General features: G+C 54.5%; 1 protein-coding gene across 1 annotated transcript in view; it reads right to left on the bottom strand.

Annotated features, from left to right (window-relative positions):
• LOC111149787 (neurexin 2) overlaps positions 1 to 21,270 on the bottom strand; it is a 96,328-nt gene that overhangs the window by 48,120 nt on the left and 26,938 nt on the right. Inside the window, 5 exon segments of the mRNA XM_022507049.1 lie at positions 4,084 to 4,287; positions 4,468 to 4,854; positions 8,587 to 9,025; positions 9,780 to 9,941; positions 17,989 to 18,033. Coding sequence (XP_022362757.1) covers positions 4,084 to 4,287; positions 4,468 to 4,854; positions 8,587 to 9,025; positions 9,780 to 9,941; positions 17,989 to 18,033 — 1,237 coding nt within the window.

Genomic DNA, 21,270 nt, shown 5'->3' with positions numbered 1-21,270 from the left:
CCAGAGAAGAGGTGTCAGCTCCAGGTCCACCCCCTGCAAGGACCCCACCCTCGGAAGCCCCGCTCCAGTGGCGTTTGAGGACAGTGAACACCCCGTGAGAATGGGCACTGTGGGAATGGGCACTGTGGGAAAGAGCCGGCGCCATCCCGGAGGCAGGCAGAACGGTGGCGGGTGGGGGAGGGCGCACCAGCCCTCCATGCACACACCCGCCCGGAGCCCAGCTCAGGCAGCATTAGCTAGTGAGCCGCACTCAGCTAGTGAAATACAGGTCTGTGCAGACCCACCAAAGTCCTGGCTGGACACAGCGACCAGCACGAGGGGATGCGTGCGTGAAGAAACAGGTGGGAAAGGTCACCTGCATGGTAAGGAAACCAGGGTAAAGAACCCAGGCTTCCCATCCTATGCCCCACCTGATCCCCTGCCCCACCCAGACCCCACAGATGGCACAGATTGGAGATGGTGGTCCAAGACTCCCATGCAAGGAGCCTCAGGAGCCCACTGGCCAGAAGCTCATCTCAGAAGTGACATGGAAGAGCAGAAGCATGCAGTCCTTGTTCAGAGCAATAGTCCCAGCAGCCCAGGCTATGGCAGGAGCCTGAGAACCACTGACAGCAGCCGCCCCGTCCCGTGGGAATGAGGCACCCTGTGTATCGAGCCTGGCTTAGGACAAGAATGAGTTAGACTCACTGTGTACAGCCCGAGAGGGCAGAACTAGGTCCACAAGTGGGAATTTCAGAAGGGGCGGTTGACAAGAAGGAAGAAGGACCCAGGGATTAGAGTGGCGTCGGAAGTGGGGAGCCCCTGACATGGGCCTGTGAGCAGAGATGGAGGAACTAGTGGGTAATTCACACTTCGGGGCGGGGAGGGGCGGGGGGCGGGGCGTGCTGGTCGGAGGAGATAACCACTAATGGTATCTCCAGCCTGGAGATTCTCTGATGACAATATGCCCTTCGTGTCAGCATCATGAACCCCTGGGTCTGTAGGGGCATGCCTGGTGGAGGGCAACAAGGGACAGGACAGGCTGGGCAATGGCCCAAGAGGCAGTATCTAGGGCAAAAGGACCCAAGAACACAGGTCACAGTGGAACAGGGCAAAGAATCCAGGGGACTCCAGCATTTTCTAGAAACAGAAATCAACCACCCCGCTCACTGTCTGCAGGCACAGGAGGACAGGAGGCACAGTCTAGTGTTTCTAGAATCCTCTGCCCAGAAGGAGGTAGCAGCTCCTGGTTGGCCCTTTCTGGCCCAGCAAACGCCCCACCTCCTGAGGCTGGCACGGAGGGCCTCCTCCCAGCTGTCCCACCAAGTGACCACCAGCAGCCTCCCTTTCTTCTCTAGGACACAGCACCAAGTCTGCGACATTCCACTGAGCATCCAACAGGTTGCAGAGCTGCCCCCCTCTGCCTGCCTTCCTTCCCTACAGGATGAAACCTCGAGGCCAGAGACCAAGACTTCTCAGGCTTCTCTCTGGCCCCCAGCAGTAAGTCCAGCCCAGGACCAGAGCCTTGGTGGTACTCCCTGCGTGTGTGGCCCCACAGGCCCTGGGTAACAAGCAGAATGGGGGAGCGGTAACCAGACGGGGCCATGCAACGTGGAAGCAAGCCCCCAGGCCTGGCTCAAGCTCAGGACCCTATCCCGGTCATATTTTCCTTCGAGAAGGCTGGGTGAGTCTCCACACACGTCCTGCCTCTGTATAATGCCTTCACTCCCGTTTTCCACCAGAGTCTCAAAACTGCCACAGGTTAACAGAGTGAGGACCCTTAACTTCATTTTACAGATGACCCAGAGGCCAGCAGAGGGGAATGACTTGGTCAGCAAAGTGACCAGGTGTGAAACCCAGATCTCCCAGCCCCAGGACCAGGGTTCGTCCCATCAGAGCCTGAGGCTGATAGTTGGGGGAGGACCATGGAGCAGCCACCCGCCTCCCTGCACATGTGTCCCTTGGTATTGGGGACAGATGTGTCTGCACCAAGCATTTGGCCATGGCTTATCATGAGCCATATTAGAGACGGCATCTCCGCATGGGGCTCGGGGCAGCCAGGGGTGGGAGGAAGGGACAGGCGAGAGGTGGAAGGCCTGTCTTGCTGGCTGGCATCCTGACGGCCACCTTGTTCTCTGCCTTCTAGTACTTATGAGGCACAGACAGAAAAGCATGCTGATGGGAAGGAGAAGGGAGATCCTAAGAAAGAACTGTCCCAAGGACCCCCAGAGAGTATTTTCCTGGCTGAGGATACCATCTTCTGTCTAATCTAAAGGAACCCAAGCTTCCTCCCCAAGCACCTAAGATAGCCCAGGTCAGGAAGAAGCATCTGCCTTCCCTGCTAGAGGCTAGAGATGTTCCCTACCGCATCACTACCCAGCTCACAGAGCCATGTGCTACTGTGCGGAGAACACACCCCCCGCCCTCCGCCAGGATGATGGAGTGTGTCACACCAGGTCTGGATACCCAGACCAGGAAGCACGGGGCCACTCATGGGGTCCTGGGCTGGTGCCTCCCTCCTATGACCATTTCAGATGGCCCAGGGATGTCGTACAGACTGTGGGACATTGGCCAAAGGGTGTCTCCCTTCCTACTTTCGCCCTGCAGCCCTGACACCCAGCACCCACTTTGTGGGCTATGATGATGGCCCAAAGCAGAGCTTCATGGAGCCCTTATGGCCCCCCAACTCTGTGGCTCTGGCCCTGGCCCTACACACCTCCCTGCCTCCAGCCCCCACCCTGCTTGGCAAATCTTCGTCCTGGGAGGGCAAAGATCAAGTGGCCAAAGGGGAATGGGAAAGACATAGTATAAATTTATTAATGAGGCAACAGGTCCCCAAAAGGCCACAGCCTGTCCCACAAATGATCTGGCAACCAAAGTTAGGGTGAAACTCCAGATCGAGATTTAAAAGCTCAAAGCTCTGTGTTCTCTCCGGTTGAGGACCCTAATTTGCTCAGAAGAATCCTGCTTCTCTTCCTGCCCAGGATGCAACGAGTGACCCTCGTGGCCTGAATCTTCCTTTGTGGCAGGCTCTTGGGTCCTATACTTGCATGTGCTTAGCGAGCCCAGCCTGGATGGCTCAGGACCTCCACCTTCCAGTGTTCCCCTGACGGACAGCCCCACCGAGGTGAGATCCTCGTCTTCGCTACTGTTGGAGTCCAGGGCAGAAGACACTGGTGCTTACGACGTGTCCCGTAAATACGAGCTGACTGAGTACACCTGCCGTCTTCTTTCTGTACCAACAGACCTGACAGTCCCACCTGCACAGACGACTTGGGGACGGCCCGGTGATGTGGGGCCTCAGCCTGCTCTGGGCAGGAGCAGAGATGGCAAGGGTCCCCGTTGCCCTCCACCTCCCAGTCTGTTAGAGGCAATGGGAAAACACTGTACATTAGGGCAAATGGCCTGGGTTTGAATCTGGGCTCCTTCCCCAACAAATGCTGGTTTTGCCATGTTGGATGAGTCGCCATGTGAATTTTACAATCTATAAAACAGGCAAAGCACAGCCCAGCAGGTGACCCTGTGGCTTCACAGGGCAGCTATGGAACTCAAACGTGAAAGCAGACAAGGGAAGATATGTCCTGAGGCGTCCCGCATCACGTGGGCACCTGTGCACACAGACAGGCACAGCTCTTTAAATGCAGAGCAGGTGAGAGTAGCTGTGTACAGGGCCCGGTCCTCCTCATCTCCAGGTGAGCTGCGCTCAGCTCAGGCTTAGCCCCAAGAGGCATCTGCAAGTCCTTCCCAAATGAATGAGCCAGTGAAAGACTAAACCAAGAATGAGCTACGTCATCACATATGGATACAGGACAGACACCGTCAAACCCAAAGGAGCATTCCTGGAGCACGGCTGTCACACCGAGACACACTTGGGTGGGTGACACAGCCATAGTGGGGGTACCCCATACCCAGGGCTGCCAAACACCAGCACCCCCTACTCTGAGCATCCTCACTGGGGATGAAGCTCTCGGGGGCACTGACCCAGGGTTGGCCCCTCCCCACTCCCCACCCTTGGTGGCGCCACCACCAGCTTCTCCAGACAGAGGGGGGTGTGGTCAGAGGCAGGGACAGGGAAGAGACCAGAGCACAGGGCGGGGTGGTTACCGAGGTTGACCGTGAGCTTCATCTGGCCCCCATCCAGCTCAAGGCGCAGGGTGTCGGCGGACTCCCTGGAGGTGGTGGCCATCATGAGCCCATAGGCCCGCTGGGACATGAAGCGCAGGGACACGTCCTCCGCCTCCGTGTGCATGGCGTTGGGCAGCATGATCTTCATGTACATGGAGCCGTCGTAGCTCAGGACCGTGGCCTCTGCCCCGGAAGTGGGAGAAGAGGGAATCGGGGGACAGGGGAAAGCCAGTGGAGGGAGAAAGAAGACCGAGAGGATCGTTACAAGGATGACAAACCCGGGCCTGGTCTCTGAGGGGCACCCTGCGGAGGAAGGGGCCCAAGGATGGGCAGGGGGACGCCCGGAATGGAAACCGGCCTCACCTCTCTCACAGACCCGCCCCAGAAAGCCGGTCCCAATGCAGTCACAGACGAAGCGGTTCCAGCCCTCTCGACAGGTGCCCCCATTGCGACAGGGGGCAGATGCGCACTGCTTCAGCGTCTCCCGGGAACAGAAGGGGGCGATGCCCACAGCCCCCTGAGCCTCGGCCAGGCCCCGGAGGTCTCGGCTGCGCCCATCTATGAAGAGGTCCCGCACGCAGCCCACGTAGCCAGCCCGGAGCGCCGCTGTCCACACCTCTGGGGGCAGAGGGAGGTCTACCCGCCCCCCCTCAGGGAGACCGCCTAGGTACAGCTCGCTCTCCAGGTCCAGAATCTCACTCTCCCCGGTAGCCAAGAACGGTGTGCTGCGGCTGTTCACAGAGATGGAGCCTAGGGATCAAGGGAGAGCAGGCTTCAGTGACGAAGGCAGGATCGAGAGTCAACACGGGCCAGAAAGGGAGCCCTGATCTTCCACTCCACGCTCTACAGCAGCCCTGGGCCAGAAGCTTGGCCTTATTTGCTACTGTGGATACCACTAGACAAAGATGTCAAGTTCAAGAACTCAGGTGAACCAGCCCCAGCCAAGCTGCGGTGTGAGGAGCCTCTGTCCACACACCTCCCTCTGCACCCGAGTGAGTCCTCGGGGTCTGCACAGGAGGTGGACATGCCCCCGAAGGCCTGGACCATCGCCCTGGCCAGTGCCTTAGACCAGAAACCAGAGGCAGAGAGACCTATGGAGGCTGGAAGCTTTGACTCCAAAGTGTTTTCTTCCTACTAACACTTATTGAACTTGTATGACCGCATGTCAGACGCTCAGCACTTCTCTTATGTCAGAGTCTCAAGGAAAGGAGCCCTTTACAATCCCGTTCTAAAGCGGCATGTGAGGCCTAAGGAGATTGGGGAAGCTGCCCAAAGCACCAGGGAGGGTCAGGAGCAGAGGCAGACGGACATCCAGAGCCTGCATGGCCCAACCCCCTGTCTGGCTGGACGAGAGAGGCAGGCAGACCCGCTCCCTGGGCCTGACACAGGATGATAGCCAGGAGAGGGGTGACTGGGCACAGAGCTCCCGAGTTGTACGGCTTCTTTGGAAGGAAAGGCTGGTTATCTTAGAAAAAATATTTGGGATCACGTGGGAGCTCCAAAACCTTCACTGAAATCTTTAAGCAGTAAAAGATTATACATTAGAAACTACTCTATTTATCTATATTTTTTCTGTACTTTTTCCTTCCTCTGTCTTTTCTCAAGAGGAATGCTTTAAAAAAAAAAAAAGTCTTTGGGTGCCTGGGGGGCTCAATTGGCTAAGTGTCTGCCTTCGGCTCAGGTCATGATCCCAGGGTCCTGGGGTCGAGGGTGCACTGGGCTCTCTGTTCAGCGGGGGGTCTGCTTCTCCCTCTCCCTCTCCCTCTGCCCCTCCCTCCTACCTCCCCAACCCATCCACTTGTGTGCTTACTTTCTCTCTCTCATAAATAAAATAAAATAAAGTCTGCATATGTCCATGAAGTTAAAGAGAGGTAAGGAGGGTTTGGTCTACATCAGGCCGACCGGGCAGCGATCTGGACAGGGTGAGGGGTGCAGCAGGAGATCGAAGCATGAATACGGGGTGTCAAATTCAGGAAGCAGAATTAGGACCTCCTCTATGGCTGGGATTCTTAATCTGGAGCACGTTCTCCTCTGCTCAAAACCTTTATTGAACCAGAGAAGTCACTCTCCTGTATCCCGTTTTAATAACATGGCCCTAGTTTGTCTCCCCCGACTAGGTGTCAGATGCTCCAGGGTCTCCCTGCTAAAACCCACTCCCCCAGAAGGTCCCTAGTTACGGCCCTCTGATCACCCACATCTCTGCTGATAGCAGATCCCCAGATGGCCCGCTCTACCCACCTGCTGTTGGGCCTCCTGGCCATGGGCGCTACCCAGCTAGACTCTCAGTAAATGAATCAAATGGGAGAAGGAAGAGGGAGGGAAAGGAAGAATTGGGAAAAGAATGTATAATGGAGAGTCAGCAAAAGGAAACTAAAGTGAGTACAGGCCTTGCTCCAAGATCCTTGCTCCAAAACACGGAAATGGAACAACCCAAGCGTCTATCGGCAGGTGAAAGGACAAACAAAAGGTCGTGGTATTTACATGCAATGGAATACTATTCAGCCATGAAAAGGAAGGAAATGCTGAGACATGTGCTGCATCATGGATAAAGCTGAAATCACACTGAGTGAAATGAGCCAGACAAAAACGGACATTATATGATTCCATTTACAGGAGGTCCCCAGGGTAGTCAATTCATTGAAAGAGAAAGGATTTTGGCTGCCAGGGCCGGGGGAGGGGAAACAGGGAGTTAGTGTCTCGTGGGGACAGAGTTTCAGTTTGGGAAGATGAAAATTTTCTGGAGGTGGATGGTGGTAATTGTTGTGCCACAGCATTAAGTTCCTTAATACCACCAAACTGTGCACTTTTAAAAAATGGCTAAAATGGTAATGTTATGTGTAATTTAACACAATTAAAAAAAAAAAAAGTCATGGAAAAGGTCAAGGAGAGTTTTGTTGGGATGGCTGCCCCAAGTCTGGGCTTAGGTGCACAAATGAACATGGGACATCAGAAATGGCCAGAGCTGGTCAAACAGTGGCCCAAGGACCCATCAGTCCTGGTGTGTGGGCTCTAGAGCTCTGTGGGATGCTAAGGAGACCACCTCATGAAGGGAGAGAGGAGCAGAAGGCCCTGGGGTTCTCCGCAAAGCCTGGGCAGACTTCTAACCTAGAGAGTCACAAGTCACTATGGGGAAACCCTGAGAGGCAGCAAGCTCTGAGAAGAAGCCTGGGTGCCATCAAGAGACAAAACCAGGGGCGCCTGGGTGGCTCAGTGGGTTGAGGCCTCTGCCTTCGGCTCAGGTCATGATCCCGGCGTCCTGGGATCGAGCCCCGCATCGGGCTCTCTGCTCTGCGGAGAGACTGCTTCCTCCTCTCTCTGCCTGCCTCCCTGCCTGCTTGTGATCTCTCTCTCTGTGTCAAATAAATAAATAAAATCTTTAAAAAAAAAGAGAGAGAAAGAGACAAAACCAGGGGATGAACCCACATACTGTAAAGCCTGGGGAAGGTGACATCTCTGAGGAAGAGAAGGGAAGCAACAGCCAGCCATGAGAGGCTGGTGTTTCCGGGAGCCATAGGGCCTCCTTCCTCCCTGTGTGTGGGGGGAAAAGCCCCTCCACCCAGTCTCAAAGGCCTGGTGCAGTAACATCAGCTTAGCTGATGTGGTAAGTGCTTACGTTGGGTAATGTGTCAATTCTCCTTTATATCAACTCCTTCTCTCATGGATGACAAGATGGAGAAGAGTGAAGAGAGAACTGGGCAGAAAGCAAGAGGGTGGGAAAGAAGACCAAAAGGGAAGAGTAGAGGAAAGGGTGGTCGGAAGCAACAGAAGTTTCGAGAAACAGCACCCGCTGGCCTGAGCAACTCTGCCCTCCGCTTTATGGTGCTAGAAACCTCAGCAGGTAGGAGTGTTGGGTGCTACTTTGTACCCCAAGCCCCCAGAGCTTGAGCTCCATGACAGCAAAGACAGTTTCATTCCCCACAGTTCCCATCCCAGCACCTGGGACAGCTCCTGGCACACAGTAGGTGCTCCCTAAGCACTTGTGAGTGAGTTAATAAAAGAAGGTTGCATGGGCCTAGCTAGAAGGAAGGCATGGTTGGGAAGATTTTTGTTTGTTTGTTTAAAGGAGAATAGGATTTCTACTCTGTGTTAGGTACTGTGCTTTTATAGATACTCTTTTATTTTCTCCTCTTAAGGACCCCAGTGTAATGGTTCCTTTTACAGATAATGAAACTGGGGCTTCAAGGGGCTGAGTAAGGGCCTGAAGACACACACACGGTAAGTGGAGAGCTGAGGTATGAACCCAGCTCTGCTGACTCCAAACAGTACCCTTTTCCCTGTGATGCACCAAGACAAGACCCACCGGAATGGGAGGAGAGGAAGGACAGCAGTGGGAGGGGCTTGGAAAGGATGGGGAGTGGCCGGGAGAGTGGGAGGGGTCTGGAAAGGGTGAGGGAAAGGCCAGGAGGCGAGTGGGAGGGGTCTGGAAAAGAAGTCAGGCAGGGGAAGGGTGGAAAGGGCCCCCCACCCCCCAGGCCATCTGACCTTTGCGCCCATCCCTTTGGAAATCCACGTGGCACCACTCGCCATCGTTGACCTTGCGGCTAGACGCCCGCAGCTTGATGCCCCCAGAGCCCATGTCCAGCAGGAGGTAGAGGTAGCCATCCAACAGCTCCATGGCGAAGTAGTCAGCCCGCTGGGCAGAGCTGTGGCCGCCAGCCCCAGCCCCGGCCCTCCGGCCCTGGCTGAAAAGCAGCAGCCCATTGGGCTCAGTGGTGCGGAAGTCGAGGGAGATGGAGCCGGTGCGTTTGGCACTCCAGCGGGGCAGGGCCACGAAAGCCTCAGGACTCTCAAAGGTCACGGGGTCGAGGGCAGCCACATCCTCACAGCGGAATGACAGGTCCCCCTGAAGCTTCATCTTGGGGTCCCCTTCCTTCGCCAGGCGGGACAGTTCCAGCTTGAAGTCATTATTCTTATAGACCACCTGCAGGGAGGGATAGGGTCAGGGATGAGGAAGCAAAAGCCGCTCAGGGCTGGCCACTCCGGCATAGCAGCCGCAGCCACCATGGGACCCTGCCATTGTGGGGGGGGGGGGGTGCTGCTCATTGCACCGGATCATTGGCTTGGACCTCTGTTCTAGAACTTCACATACAGAGGCTCTGACCAAGCACCTCCTTGCCCCACTTATGGTCTGTGCTCCGTCCTCCAGCCCAGCCGAGCAGGGCAGCCCTCAGTACCCGCTGAATTGGGATTCCTAGTAATGACAAGACAATCACGGCTCACATCTAGCAGACATCTCCCAACTGACAGAGTATTTTCATTTACACTCTTGTCCACCCTCACATCCACCTTGAGAAGTAGGTACTGACTACTCACTTTTTAGATGAGGAAACTAAGAACTACACAGGCCGCCAGACTCGGCCAAGGTCACAGAGCTAGCGGGTGGGAGAGACAAGACCAAACACAGGTCTTCAGGCTTCACATCCAACATTCCGTCCTCTGCACCACTGCTGCCCTCGAGAGTCCTTTGAGAGGACGGGGGCTCAAGGAAATGAGAGAGGAGAAGCTTCTTGATAAAATCAATGAGGCTTAGGTTTTGATGAGGGGAGGTCTCCCCACACCTTGGACAGAACAGAGGAAGCAGGCAGCTGGCCAGCTCAGACTAAATCACACTGAAGACAGGGACCAGAGGGTTTCCTGGCTGAGTCCAGACCCTTCCCCTTCCGAGCCCTACTCACATCCTTGAGGCAGCCCATAAAGTTGTTGCTGACGGGCGAGCCTGGCAGGTCAGCCGTGTTGGGACTGCCTCCAATGTAGAAGAAGTCATCCGAGCCCAGCATGGTGTAATCCTCCTGCGTGTAGCCTGTGGTGGTCAGGATCCCGTCCACCGAGATGGTCACCTGCCCAGCCCAAGGAGGGAGGGAGAGAGACAAGGAGACAACCGGCATCAACTCCCTGGGAAAAGCCACGGGCTGGGCAAGGGAGGGGCCGGGGGGCTGTGGGGGAGGGGGACACCCCCATTTTTATGTCTGCTTGTCTTGGAAGAGGAACAGTGGGGGGAGAGGGGGAAGGCAGGAAAGGAGGTAGCACAAGATTTGATGGTTTCAGGGTGGGCTCAGGCCTGCCCCACAGCCCCCAACTCAGCAGGCAGAGGCCTGAAGGGTACTTGGAGAGCTCACCATGAAGAACAGCAAGAAGCAGGGCCTGGAAATGGCTCCAAACAGGAGTAGGGACCGCAGGACGAGGCCCCATTATGTGGGGATGCAAATGGCATCCTCACTTCCCGCCTCTTCAGGTGCTTGCTGGAGCCTCGGGTGATTTCAGAGCATTTTTCATAAAGGACATAGAGAGCACCAGTTCTCCTTGGATCTTGGTGGCTTTGCCTCACCTGCAGCTGTCACTTTGGGACACCGAGGAGTCCTTGAAACCTTAGCCCAGCAGGAAACTGGGAGACAGCAAGGGCATCCAGAACACGGGGATAGTACTGGAGAGCATTGGAACTTCCTGGTGGACGCATAACGCCTTCAGGGCTGATTCCCACCACCACCACCCTAACTTCAAGGGCTCCCACTGGTCCATGCCTTCTTCCTGAGTCTGTCTCTTTATTCCCCAGTCCCTCCATATACTGGTGGCTCTCTTGTCTCCCAAGGAGAGTATAGCTCTTTACCTATTCATTAGCCTGCCGTCTTATCTTTTTGTCTTCCCTACTAACACCACCGTCATTACTAAGGGCCAGGTTAGGGAAGAGGGGAACAGAGATAACCTCATAATATCTTAACCCTGGGCTGAAAAGTCAGCTAAGAAAGCAACATGGGAAAGGAGAGGGGAGTACCCAATGTTCCAAGGAGAGGACAGGGGCTCAGCAGTGGCCTGGGGAAGGCAGAAGTGACCTTGGGGAGAAGTGACAGATGCAAGGAACTCTCTGTCTAACCCCTCCCCAGACAAATCCCCACTTGGCCTTGAAAAGTTTAGCCATAGGAGCAGCCTACAAGGGCTCCAGAAACCCAGCAAGACATGGGGGAAGAATCCAGGGCTTTGGGACCGTGAGCGCCCCACTGGAGAGGAGCTGTGGCTCAGGATGGTCACCTGGGAAGAGGAGGCAGGCTCCTACAGGAGTGTTCAGGAAGCTGGATCACAGTGAAGCCAACACTGTGCTTCCACAGACCACAGCTCACCCCCGCTTCCCAGTCCCCAAACATGCTTCAGGACCCTCTTTTTAGGCACAGTCTGGAGATTTGGGTCTTCCAGTCACATTCTGTGTGTCCCTGCCCACATCGGCCCGTACGCGCATGCCACCAGCCATTTTCCCAAGACTGGTCTCCAGGGTTCCATTGTATTGGGGGTGGGACGAGGATGTTAGGGATTCCTAAAGAACATAGGTAGAAAGAGGCAAGGGGGACTTCCCCCACAGGGCCCTCGAGTCCCCCTCATTCACAGCGAGTTGGGGGCACAGCTAAGCAGAGTGAGGGCTGAAGGGCTCCCTCCTGGGAACCATCAAACCTTGTGCTGGGGGACCAGGTTCAAGGACAGAGGTCTTTGTGGGAGGGGGCAGTTCAAAAGCTTTTGAGTCTTATTTTGAGGGGAGGGCTGGTCATTATTGTTTATTTCTTCTTCCCTCCACCCACCTAAGGCTGGGAAGTAGGGATTGGGGTAGAAGAGGGAAGGGTCAAAGTATTAGTCACAAAAACATGCAGACAAGATTAGGATAGGCAGAAGGGGGCTACGGAAAGGGAAGAAGGGGATTGGGGTGAAGGAGTGGGATAGGACAGGGAGGGGTGGCTGGTGAAGGGGTCTCCCTAGGGCAAATTCAGCTCTGTCCCACCCTGCACCTCCACTCTTGATGCCACACCAAGACCAGGAAATGGGCCACTAATTAGTTCCTGAGTAGTATCTGTTCACCTCAGCTAGACAGTCAGCTCCTGAAGGGCAGGTACCTGACCTGACATGTCCCTATAACCATGTTAATCCCATCACAATCCAGGGGACAGACACAACCTGATCATTAAAGGTGAATGTCAAGTCACCTCGTGACCCAGAGAAACACTGGTTCTCCCTGCCTGTATCCCATCTATAAGCCCAACACCTCAGGAGACTTGAGTGGACAGAGCCTTCCTCCTCCGAGCCTGTTCTAACCAGGTGCCCTTGATTCTGTATGGGGGAGGCCCCTGCTGGCCCCCAAAGTCCTCAGGAAGAGGCTTCCTGGCCTCCTCGGCCTTCCAGCTCCCCTGAGCCACTCAGCTGTGTCCTCCCTCCCCCCAGCCCCAGCAGCTACAGCCATTATCCTCATCCTGTGGGCTCTTTGGCCCAGTCCATGCAGAGAGCTCACCTGCCTTTGCCATTCTAGAGTTAGAAGGACCTGACCTGTGGGGAACACCCTCCTGGATTCCCCTTCACACTGGGCATGAATCTGACCTTGCCCTCTATGGCTTTATGCAAATCATGGCCATCTGGTGACCATTTTGGAAAAGGGATGCCTTCATCACCTTCCTATCTGTCCCCCCAAATTCACAACTATTTTTTAGAACAGGGGCTGAGGGAGAGGGTAGTGGGAGAAGGGTGACATACAGAGGTGCACAGAGGAAGGGGAGTCAGCCTGGGGGTGGAGGAAGTAGAGGGAGAAAGGGGGAGACGGGCACTGGGTGGAAAGGAAGCCAAGAGTAGGGGGAATGGAGGACAGTCTCTGGGGAAGGCAAGGAGGGAGATGACGGAGATTAGTAAAACCCAACTGTTCCCTCAGACAAATCAAAGTCCAGACACAAAAATGATGGGTTCGTTAGTAAAAGCAGGAATCAGGGGAGTAATTCCCCCATCCCCCTCCACCCCAGGGGTTCACGATGCCCCTGCCCCCCAACCCCCCCTCCCCACGCAGCTTCTGGAAGGGGTGGGGCTGGCGGGGGAGGAGGGCAGGGGGGCCGTGCGAGAGAACAGCCTCTGCAGCTGGGATACATGCGGGTTAGAGGGCCAGGGTTGGGAGCCAGGCCCAGCAGGAGAGGAGAGAGAGAGGCAGCCGCACGTGAAAGGGCATGCGGGGCCAGGGGAGATGGGGAAGAGCAGAGATGGAGGCGAGGGAGCCGTGGGTGCAGGAAGGAGAAGCTTCCTTCCAACGGAGGAGGAGAGAGGAGCCACCGCTAGGACAGAGACATTTATGGGTTGAGAAAGAAAGGGAAGGGACACGAGGCTCAGATCTTCCTCACCAGGGGGTGACTCAGACACTCACTGCCACCACCCATTCACTACTGATCAATGACCCAGACACACCAGCTCACACACCACATCCTGCTGAAGGCAGTGGGCGGAAGTCCTGACCGGCTCATCTCCAAGCATCCTCCTTTCGGTCATCAGCACCACGGCTAGCACCCGAGACACAGCAGACGCGCCGCCCAACCCACACCAACCCATCAACGCGGACCAGCAGGGCCCCAAGTGAGAACTGAGGAGGCCAGCGGGAACCAGCCATGGCTCTGCCCTGGAACAGCCATGTGCAGCCAGGGAAGAAGGGGTGAGGCATGGAAGACCCGGGAGTCCAGCCTCCCTCCTTGCTCCAGAAGCTCGGAGGGTGGCTATGCACCCACTGACCTAGGCGGGGTCTCAACCCTCCCTGCTGGGCCCACCTCTCATCTGCTCTGAGCTCTGTGTGTCGCTCTTAGGGAAGCTGGTGGGATATGAAACCAGGTCCTGGCCACAACTGTCCCCACAGGCGCCCTCCATGCCTGTCCTGACCCGGGAAGAAAGGCTGAGGAAGAGGGATAGCCCCTCTGGCATCATCCAGAGCCTTCCCCAGCTGCCTGCTTGGATCACAGGGTCACCAACCTCCTTGGGAGGGGGAGTTATTCAGGGGAGAATAGGATGGAGGGCAGACGTTTTTGACTTATGGAGGGGCTAGATGGGTTTCCAGGACATTGTATGCAAAAGTGTCTCATTTGTCCATGGTTGTCAACAAATTCCCAAAGGGATCTAGAAGCCAAAGATAGTTAAGAACTAGTTTAGCAGGGAGCCTGGGTGGCTCAGTGGGTTAAGCCTCTGCCTTAGGCTCAGGTCATGATCTCAGGGTCCTGGGATCAAGCCCCGCATCAGGATCTCTGCTCAGCGGGGAGCCTGCTTCCCCCCTCTCTCTGACTGTCTCTCTGCCTACTTATGATCTCTGTCTGTCAAATAAATAAATAAGATCTTTAAAAAAAACAAAAACTAGGGACGCCTGGGTGGCTCAGTTGGTTAAGCAGCTGCCTTCGGCTCAGGTCATGATCCTAGCGTCCTGGGATCGAGTCCCACATCGGGCTCCTTGCTCGGCGGGGAGCCTGCTTCTCCCTCTGCCTCTGCCTGCCTTTCTGTCTGCCTGTGCTCGCTTTCTCTCCCTCTCTCTCTGACAAATAAATAATAAAATCCTTAAAAAAAAAAAGTTACTTTTAAAAAATAAATAAATAAATAAATAAATAATAAAAAAAAACAAAAACTAGTTTAGGAAGAAGGCCCAGGCCTCCCCTTAGGACGAAGTGGGGTGGGAGTCGGGCATAAAGACAGGATGGCTGAGGGAGGTCGTGCAGGCCTGCTTCCTGCTCAAGTTCAGCCATTGTCTGGGGTTAGGGTGAAGCTAAAGAGAATCAGTTTGAAAAGACTCGCAGGAAATCGACTCGGTTAGCAGTCACAGTCCTACAGCAACTGCTGACATCTGGACTTGATAACATTTGGGACGAGAGGGGCAAGACTTCAGCTCAGAGAACTCGAGCTCCTCTTCCGCCTTTCCCATTTTCCACAACAATCTGTGCCTCTCATCTGCCAAGGGGGTGTAATGACCTCCACCACTCGTGCTTCTCTCAGGGTGACAACACGGATCGAATGAGATAATAGGAGGGAAGGCACCCGGCCCTCCAGAACTGCTACATGGCCCCCACCGCTGTCTCTGGGCCTCAGTTTCCCCACTGGCTAACTGACAACAGTCTCTGTCTGATGCCTCCACCTAGGCATTTGCCAAGTTTAAATGATATGCAGGATGTGAGAACTATTTAGAAGAATCAGAGACCCCAGTGTGTGTGCAAAAAAAAAAAAAAAAACAAACCTATTATTATTTTTACAAGGAAACGTCCATCCTCCTTACCACACCTGACCCAAACCTCTCAATGGATTAGCCTCTTTGGCCTGTATCCACCCTCTGCCCCGAGGAGAAGCGCACCGATAACAACAAAAGAGACCATATAAAAATAAATTCAAAGCCAACTAGAACTGGGGCAGAGGGATGCCTGGGAGTAAGAACAGGGTAAACCCCATTTCTTTCGGGGCCCCATACTCTGACTCCAGTCCCCTTGAAAAGGCTGATCCCCGGGGACAGGTTTTCAAGGGTCTATGAGGCTCCTCAGGCCACCAGGAGGCAACCAGCCCTGACCATCAAACAGTAGCGCTCACACCATGCACTTTAAAAACTTGGAATTTAGCAGGAACGTTCCTTGCCAAGGCTGAACCCAGACAAGGCCGTTTGCCTCTTAACCAACTTAACCACGTTCCTCCACCTTTCCTCCTCCTGCCCGGGGCCAATTCCGGAGGCATTCTGGGGCCTCCTGAAGTTATTTTGAGACTGATTCCTAAGAAGGGACAATAATGTTCTCTCCCGTAGGGCCAAAGATGCTGTATTCTCCAGGGTTTGCGATGGGAAGGGAATCACTTCTTTACAAAACATCCTCACCCTGGAAACACTGAGATAGATAATCAGTTAATATGCCATAAAGATGAATAAAACCATAATTTCCTTTACAGAGTATGGATACTTTCGCTTCCATTACCCTGCTTTATCTTCATGCTGACCCCAGGAAGGAGGCAATGGATTCTATCAGCTGTTCAGTCGATGAGGAAACTGAGCTTTGGCCCAAGTCCATGTGATCAATTTTTAACGGAACTGAGACTGGAAGGAAGATCTACGGAGTCCCGAGTCTCAGATGGTTTTGCCCTGGTGTTTGGGGTGCGCCACACGAGTTTATCTTGCCTCCTTTCTGTCCCCAAAGTCACAGGTTGGCTGTCCAGTGAGGCTGCGTAAAGAAAGAGTTCCAAATGCCCAGGTCCTGGCCTGGCCAGAGGCTAACTTCTCGAAGTAGCAGCTGGAGATCGGAGCCTGTAGGTGGGATGGCGCCGGGACCACCACCTGGTTCTGCCACAACACTGGGATGCCTGGGAGTGACCAGATGAGATCCTGGCTCGGGAAGGCTGGGATGACTGCGGCTGTGGGCACTGCCTTGGGGACAGGGCAGAGGACAGGGCCAGCACGGGACTGTGGGTGCAGGGAAACACAGCCCATGTAAGCATCAGGACAGGCCCGACGTAGCCTCACAATTCGAGCCCCTGGGGAGGTCAGGGAGACGACTGGGAGCCCCAGCTAGCAAGCTTTCCTCATGGCCAGCCACGCAGCCTCGCAGATCAGGGAGGCTGGGAAGGCCAGGCAGCTGCCCCCAGCAGCGCAGGCCCCACGGGAACAGACACGTCCATCTGCAGGGTCCCCAGCCTGGTGCTCAATCACTCTGCATTATTAATAGGTGATGACTAACAGCCTGCCGCCACAGAGCCGGGACGGGCGGGCACGAGGGAATCCCAGGGGATGGCACACGGCACAGCCGGCAGGCACACACTCCGAGGCAAGGCGAGGAGCAAAGGGACAGTCCCAGCTCCTTGCCCTCTGCTCCTGCCCTGTTCCGGCCCATCATGGCCCCAGACCTGAGGGCCGGCTCCTGCCCGCCTCCACCCAGAGCCCTTCCCAGGCTCAAACCTCCACCCCGTCCCACAGACCCCAGCTCACACCAGCGTTTATACGTGTGGAGTCACCAGCAGAAGCCCACAGACACACAGCACAGTCTCCCACTAACACCCCCTAAATGTCACACCAACATTTACACACAGTCGCACCCACACACCAACACACACCAGCTGCGCTGACACACACACCCACACTGACACTCACGGGGACTGAGCCCAACCCAAACAGAGGGGTTTGGCAACAACTAGCCCCACTTCACCTCTGCTGCTCCTCCTCCTCTCATCCCCTCACCAGGGAAGGCAACCACCCCCCCTCTCCGGCCGAGGCCATGCGGGACAGGCAGGGGACGGAGGTCGGGGGAGATAGGGGGGAAGGAAGACAGTGTGAAACAGAGTGTTAGTCAGAACAGCAGAGCGGTGGGGGAACTGGCCACTATCCCTCCTGGGGGGAAAAGACCATTCATGCCATGCAAATGTGGGGGGGGGCGGAACCAGGAACCCTCAAGGCTGAGGCGTGAGGGAGGGGATGTCACCTCTTCGCTGGCAGCCAGCATGGGACTGCGCCCAAACTAGCATGAGCTGGTCCCAGGCCGCTCTGCATCTCCCGGGGCCATCCCCACCACCCCCCACTTAGGAACCTGCCCAGCTGGCTGCCACAGGAGGCTCAGCCCCAGCCCCCCCCGGGTCCCAACTGGAGGGGGTCTGTCCGGGAGCTGACAGTGAGCAGAGCATAGCATGTCATGGGATGGTGTTTTCCATGGATTTTCAGGAGACCAAGAAAGAAACTAAATCAAAGAGAAAAAACGAAGGAGCGAAGGGGTGTGGGGGAAAAGGAACAAAATAAAGCAATAGAAATCAGCAGCCTGGCATCGGGGCTGGTCTAACCAGAGCCGATGAACATGGGGCCTGCCCCCCAGGTCTCTCTGGCCAGGAATCTGAATTCAGGAGTCAGGGTTAAGGCAGAGACAGGCCAAATTCCTTGGTTTCCACTTGTCTTTTGGATTTGAGTTTGGGCCAAAAAAAGAAAGAAAAGGGAAAGAGGAAAAACTAAAAGAGAGAGAAGCAAAATCTGAAGATTGTCCAGGACGCCAAAAAAACGATCGGAAGAGCAAAACAACCAAAACCAAACGGGGAAAGGAAACAAAAGAGGGAGAATCGAACAGCTAAAAAAACCCACGGCAAACCAAACGGTAAGACAATTAGAGTGATATCTACCAGATAATGCAGTTTGTTTACCATAGCGTGTCCAATCCCTGCGTGCTTCACCGGAGATATGGGGGAGGGGTGGGGCGGTCAAAAAAAAAATAACAACAACAACAACAAAGACAACAACGAAAGAACAGAACGAAAAGAAAAGAAAAATAAAATGACCAACTGTGAAACTCAAGGAAAGAGGAAAAATATATATATCCATATGTATTTGGTTGGTTTTTCAGACCCTCCCACCGTAGGCTCAGCTGAAGCATTTCGTTTCAAGAAAATTAAATTATAATGGGAGGGAGAAATAAAACACAAAAAATTAAATCCCTTCTTCTCCCAGTCCCCCCTCCCACCCCCTCCCCTGGATTCCTCTGCCCCCCACACCCCTCCCGGAAGAGCCAGCTGCAGAGAAGGGGAACAGTTAAAGACCTTGGTTAGTAGAGAAGAAAACAACAAAAGAACTGGACCAGAAAAGCAAAGACTTAAAGATGGCCGACATTCCGCAATGAGACAGAAAGGTTAGTTCGGTTTTTCACTCATACCTCATCCCACCTGTCCCTGCCCATCCCTTGGTCCCCTGGGTTATAAGCGTGTTAGTAACACACACAGAGTTGGCAACGGGGTTTTCCAACAGAGGGTGAGAGAGGGAAGGCAGGGGGTTAAGAAGCAGACCCATTTATGCAGTATTAGTAAGTCCTTTCAGCTGAAATGTTAGGGAGTTGGGGGGAAGGAAGGGGGGAGACAAGGGATGCGAGAAAGGGATGGGCTATTGACTCGGGGAATGGACAATGAGTTGTTGGCTAACTGGTCAACCAGATGGCCTTCTAGAGAACCAGCCTCCTGGATGACCAGTGACCATATCAAGTTAATGGGTTAACTGGCTGGTGGTGGCCCAGCTGGCTGTCAGGCTGGGAGAAGGGTGGCCAATGCCCCCAGAGAGTCACGGGACTGGCTAGAATGAGAGGCAATTTCATTTAGAGGTGAAGGGAAGAGGTTCCCCAAGGAGCATGGGAAGGGATATTGGGGTCTGCTTTTCCTGGGCATGGAGGAGAGGCAAATCGATCCAGGGAGTCATGGAAGGGAGGGGCAACTCCTCTTTTATTGTTTCCCTTCCTTGAGAAAAGAAGAGAGAGAGAGTCGCCACCCGAACAGGGAAAAGGAAACCTTGCCCTCCAAGGGCTGGCCGAGGGCTCACATTCACCACATATCTCATCCAAACCCCTTCCCTCTCCTCCCACTCTCCCACTCATGGCTGATCCCTCCTTCCTCCCTAATTTTGACTTTCCAGAGCCCATTTTCCCCCGAAACTTCCCCAGTTTCTTCAAACACCCGACCCTCATTCTCTTATGCTCCTCTGGGCAGCTTATCCGTCCTAGAATGAAACGCGCCCCCCTCCACCGCCACCCCTGCAAGCCCTGGAATTGGGAAGCCTTTCCCAGCAGCCCAGCCTCCTTCCATGCACGCCACAGACCCCAGAGCCTCCACTCCCCACAGCCAGCACCAGAAATCCATATCCCCCACACACCGCACCATAAAAAGGAACACAGAGGCCCATTCACCTCTAAAACCCCTTACTCCTCCCTAAGCCATAAACCAGCATCTTCTAACCCAGTCTCTAGAGTCCCCGCCCCCACGTGGCTCTTGTTTATTTTCTCTTCTCAAGGCCAAAGGCAGAGGCAACCATCACCTTCCAAATAACCCTTGTGTTTGTGGAGGAGAAATCAAAGGGACAAAGGTGGCTTCGCTGAGGGGATCAGAGATGGCGGGACATTCTGGCTGGATGTCCATTAAAGACTAAAGGCACACCCGAGAGGGTGATTTCAAGAAGAAGTATTCTAGGGACAGATCATTACAGCATTATTATCACCAGCGAGCCCGGGACTAATTCAGAAAGACAATTAATAAGGGCCTCGTATAATGAAAAATAACAGAATTCAACACTGAGCAACCAGGAGACGTCCCAGACAATGGGTGTCAATTCCTAGTGATACCGAAGCACTTGACAAAACAGGAAGGCAGGGGTCAAACCGCAGGTGCAGGGACCAGTGCGGGGGGCTAACCCAGGGTCCGAGGATTAGTCCTGTCAGCTGGTGGGACCGTGGCAAAGTGAAGAGACCAACCAGTCCAGACAAGGGACAATTAGTTTCAGGGCAGCGAAATCAAGGGCGCCCAAAACGTAAGAGTTGTTGATATCCCTGCCTGGTCGAGCAACACAGGAGAAAAAAGGGCATAGGGGTGGGGTGGGGATCAGAGGTAAAAACCCAACTATTATCACTCTTTTTGAACTAGAACTGGTTGTGGAGACTAAAATAAGGAAAAAAAAAAGTTTTCAACTTTCTGAGACAACTTGAATTTTTAACGAGTAGAACGGCAAATTCAGAAACAGGGTTGAGAAGAAAGGGAGGTGAGTTCAAAGCCAGGGCCTGCCGCTAATGTCAGGACATCCCGGCTTCTTCTGAAAAACAGCAAGTTTGGAGTAGTTGAAGCAGGGGTGGGTCCGGAACCCGAAACCCAAGGCGACTGTGGCCAAATTAAGTCGAGTGGAGCGGGCACTGGAAACCATTCCTGGCGGCCCGGGACACAGCACAAGGAGGGGTCTACAGCAGCCCGTGCCTTCCAGAATGCCAGGATGCAGAATACTAAGGCTTCCCACTAGCACATGAGTGGTAAAGGTTCTTCCCCACTCTAGGAACAGAGAGGGCTCCTGGAGTCCAAGAGCACAAGAATGACAGCGCGTGAAGAAGGAGGAAGGCATCAAGTCATGGGGCGGGGGCTCAGCCATTATATCCAGGGGCAACTTAGCCCCCTCTCCACCTTGAACTCTGGCTGTAGCTCTAACGCTAGAGCAGCTTGGGGCAGAGACAAGACTCGAGAACATCTAAGAATGGAAGATCCACGAGACAAATTAGGAGTTCTGGGGGCCTTTTTATTTCCCTCCAAGGGACACCAACCAGGGCTCTCCCAGGGAGGTAGGGAAATGGGTGCGGCTTCGAGGTCAGACTTCCAATCCTATCCCTTCCTGAGGGGATAAGTGGGCAAGTTCTCTAACCTGCGGAGTCTCGATTTGCTCATTGATAAAACAGGAATATGTCCCACGGCACAGGATGGTTCGTGAGAATTAGGCGAGATACAAAACAAAAAAGAGATTGCCAGTGCCTTCTGAGAAACACTGTAAGAAGGGACACGGTCCTGAGACAATTCTGAAGGTGTGTAGGGAGAAGTGCTCTTTCCTCTGACTGTGCAAGGGAAGAGGAGTTGTTCCCAGGGCATGTGAAATAGATCTGCTGGGGCCTCGTG

This window comes from Enhydra lutris, unplaced genomic scaffold (genome assembly GCF_002288905.1).
Source record: "Enhydra lutris kenyoni isolate GAN:26980312 unplaced genomic scaffold, ASM228890v2 scaffoldscaffold22, whole genome shotgun sequence".
Taxonomy (NCBI): Eukaryota; Metazoa; Chordata; class Mammalia; order Carnivora; family Mustelidae; genus Enhydra; species Enhydra lutris.
This window is presented reverse-complemented; position numbering and strand designations above follow the sequence as displayed.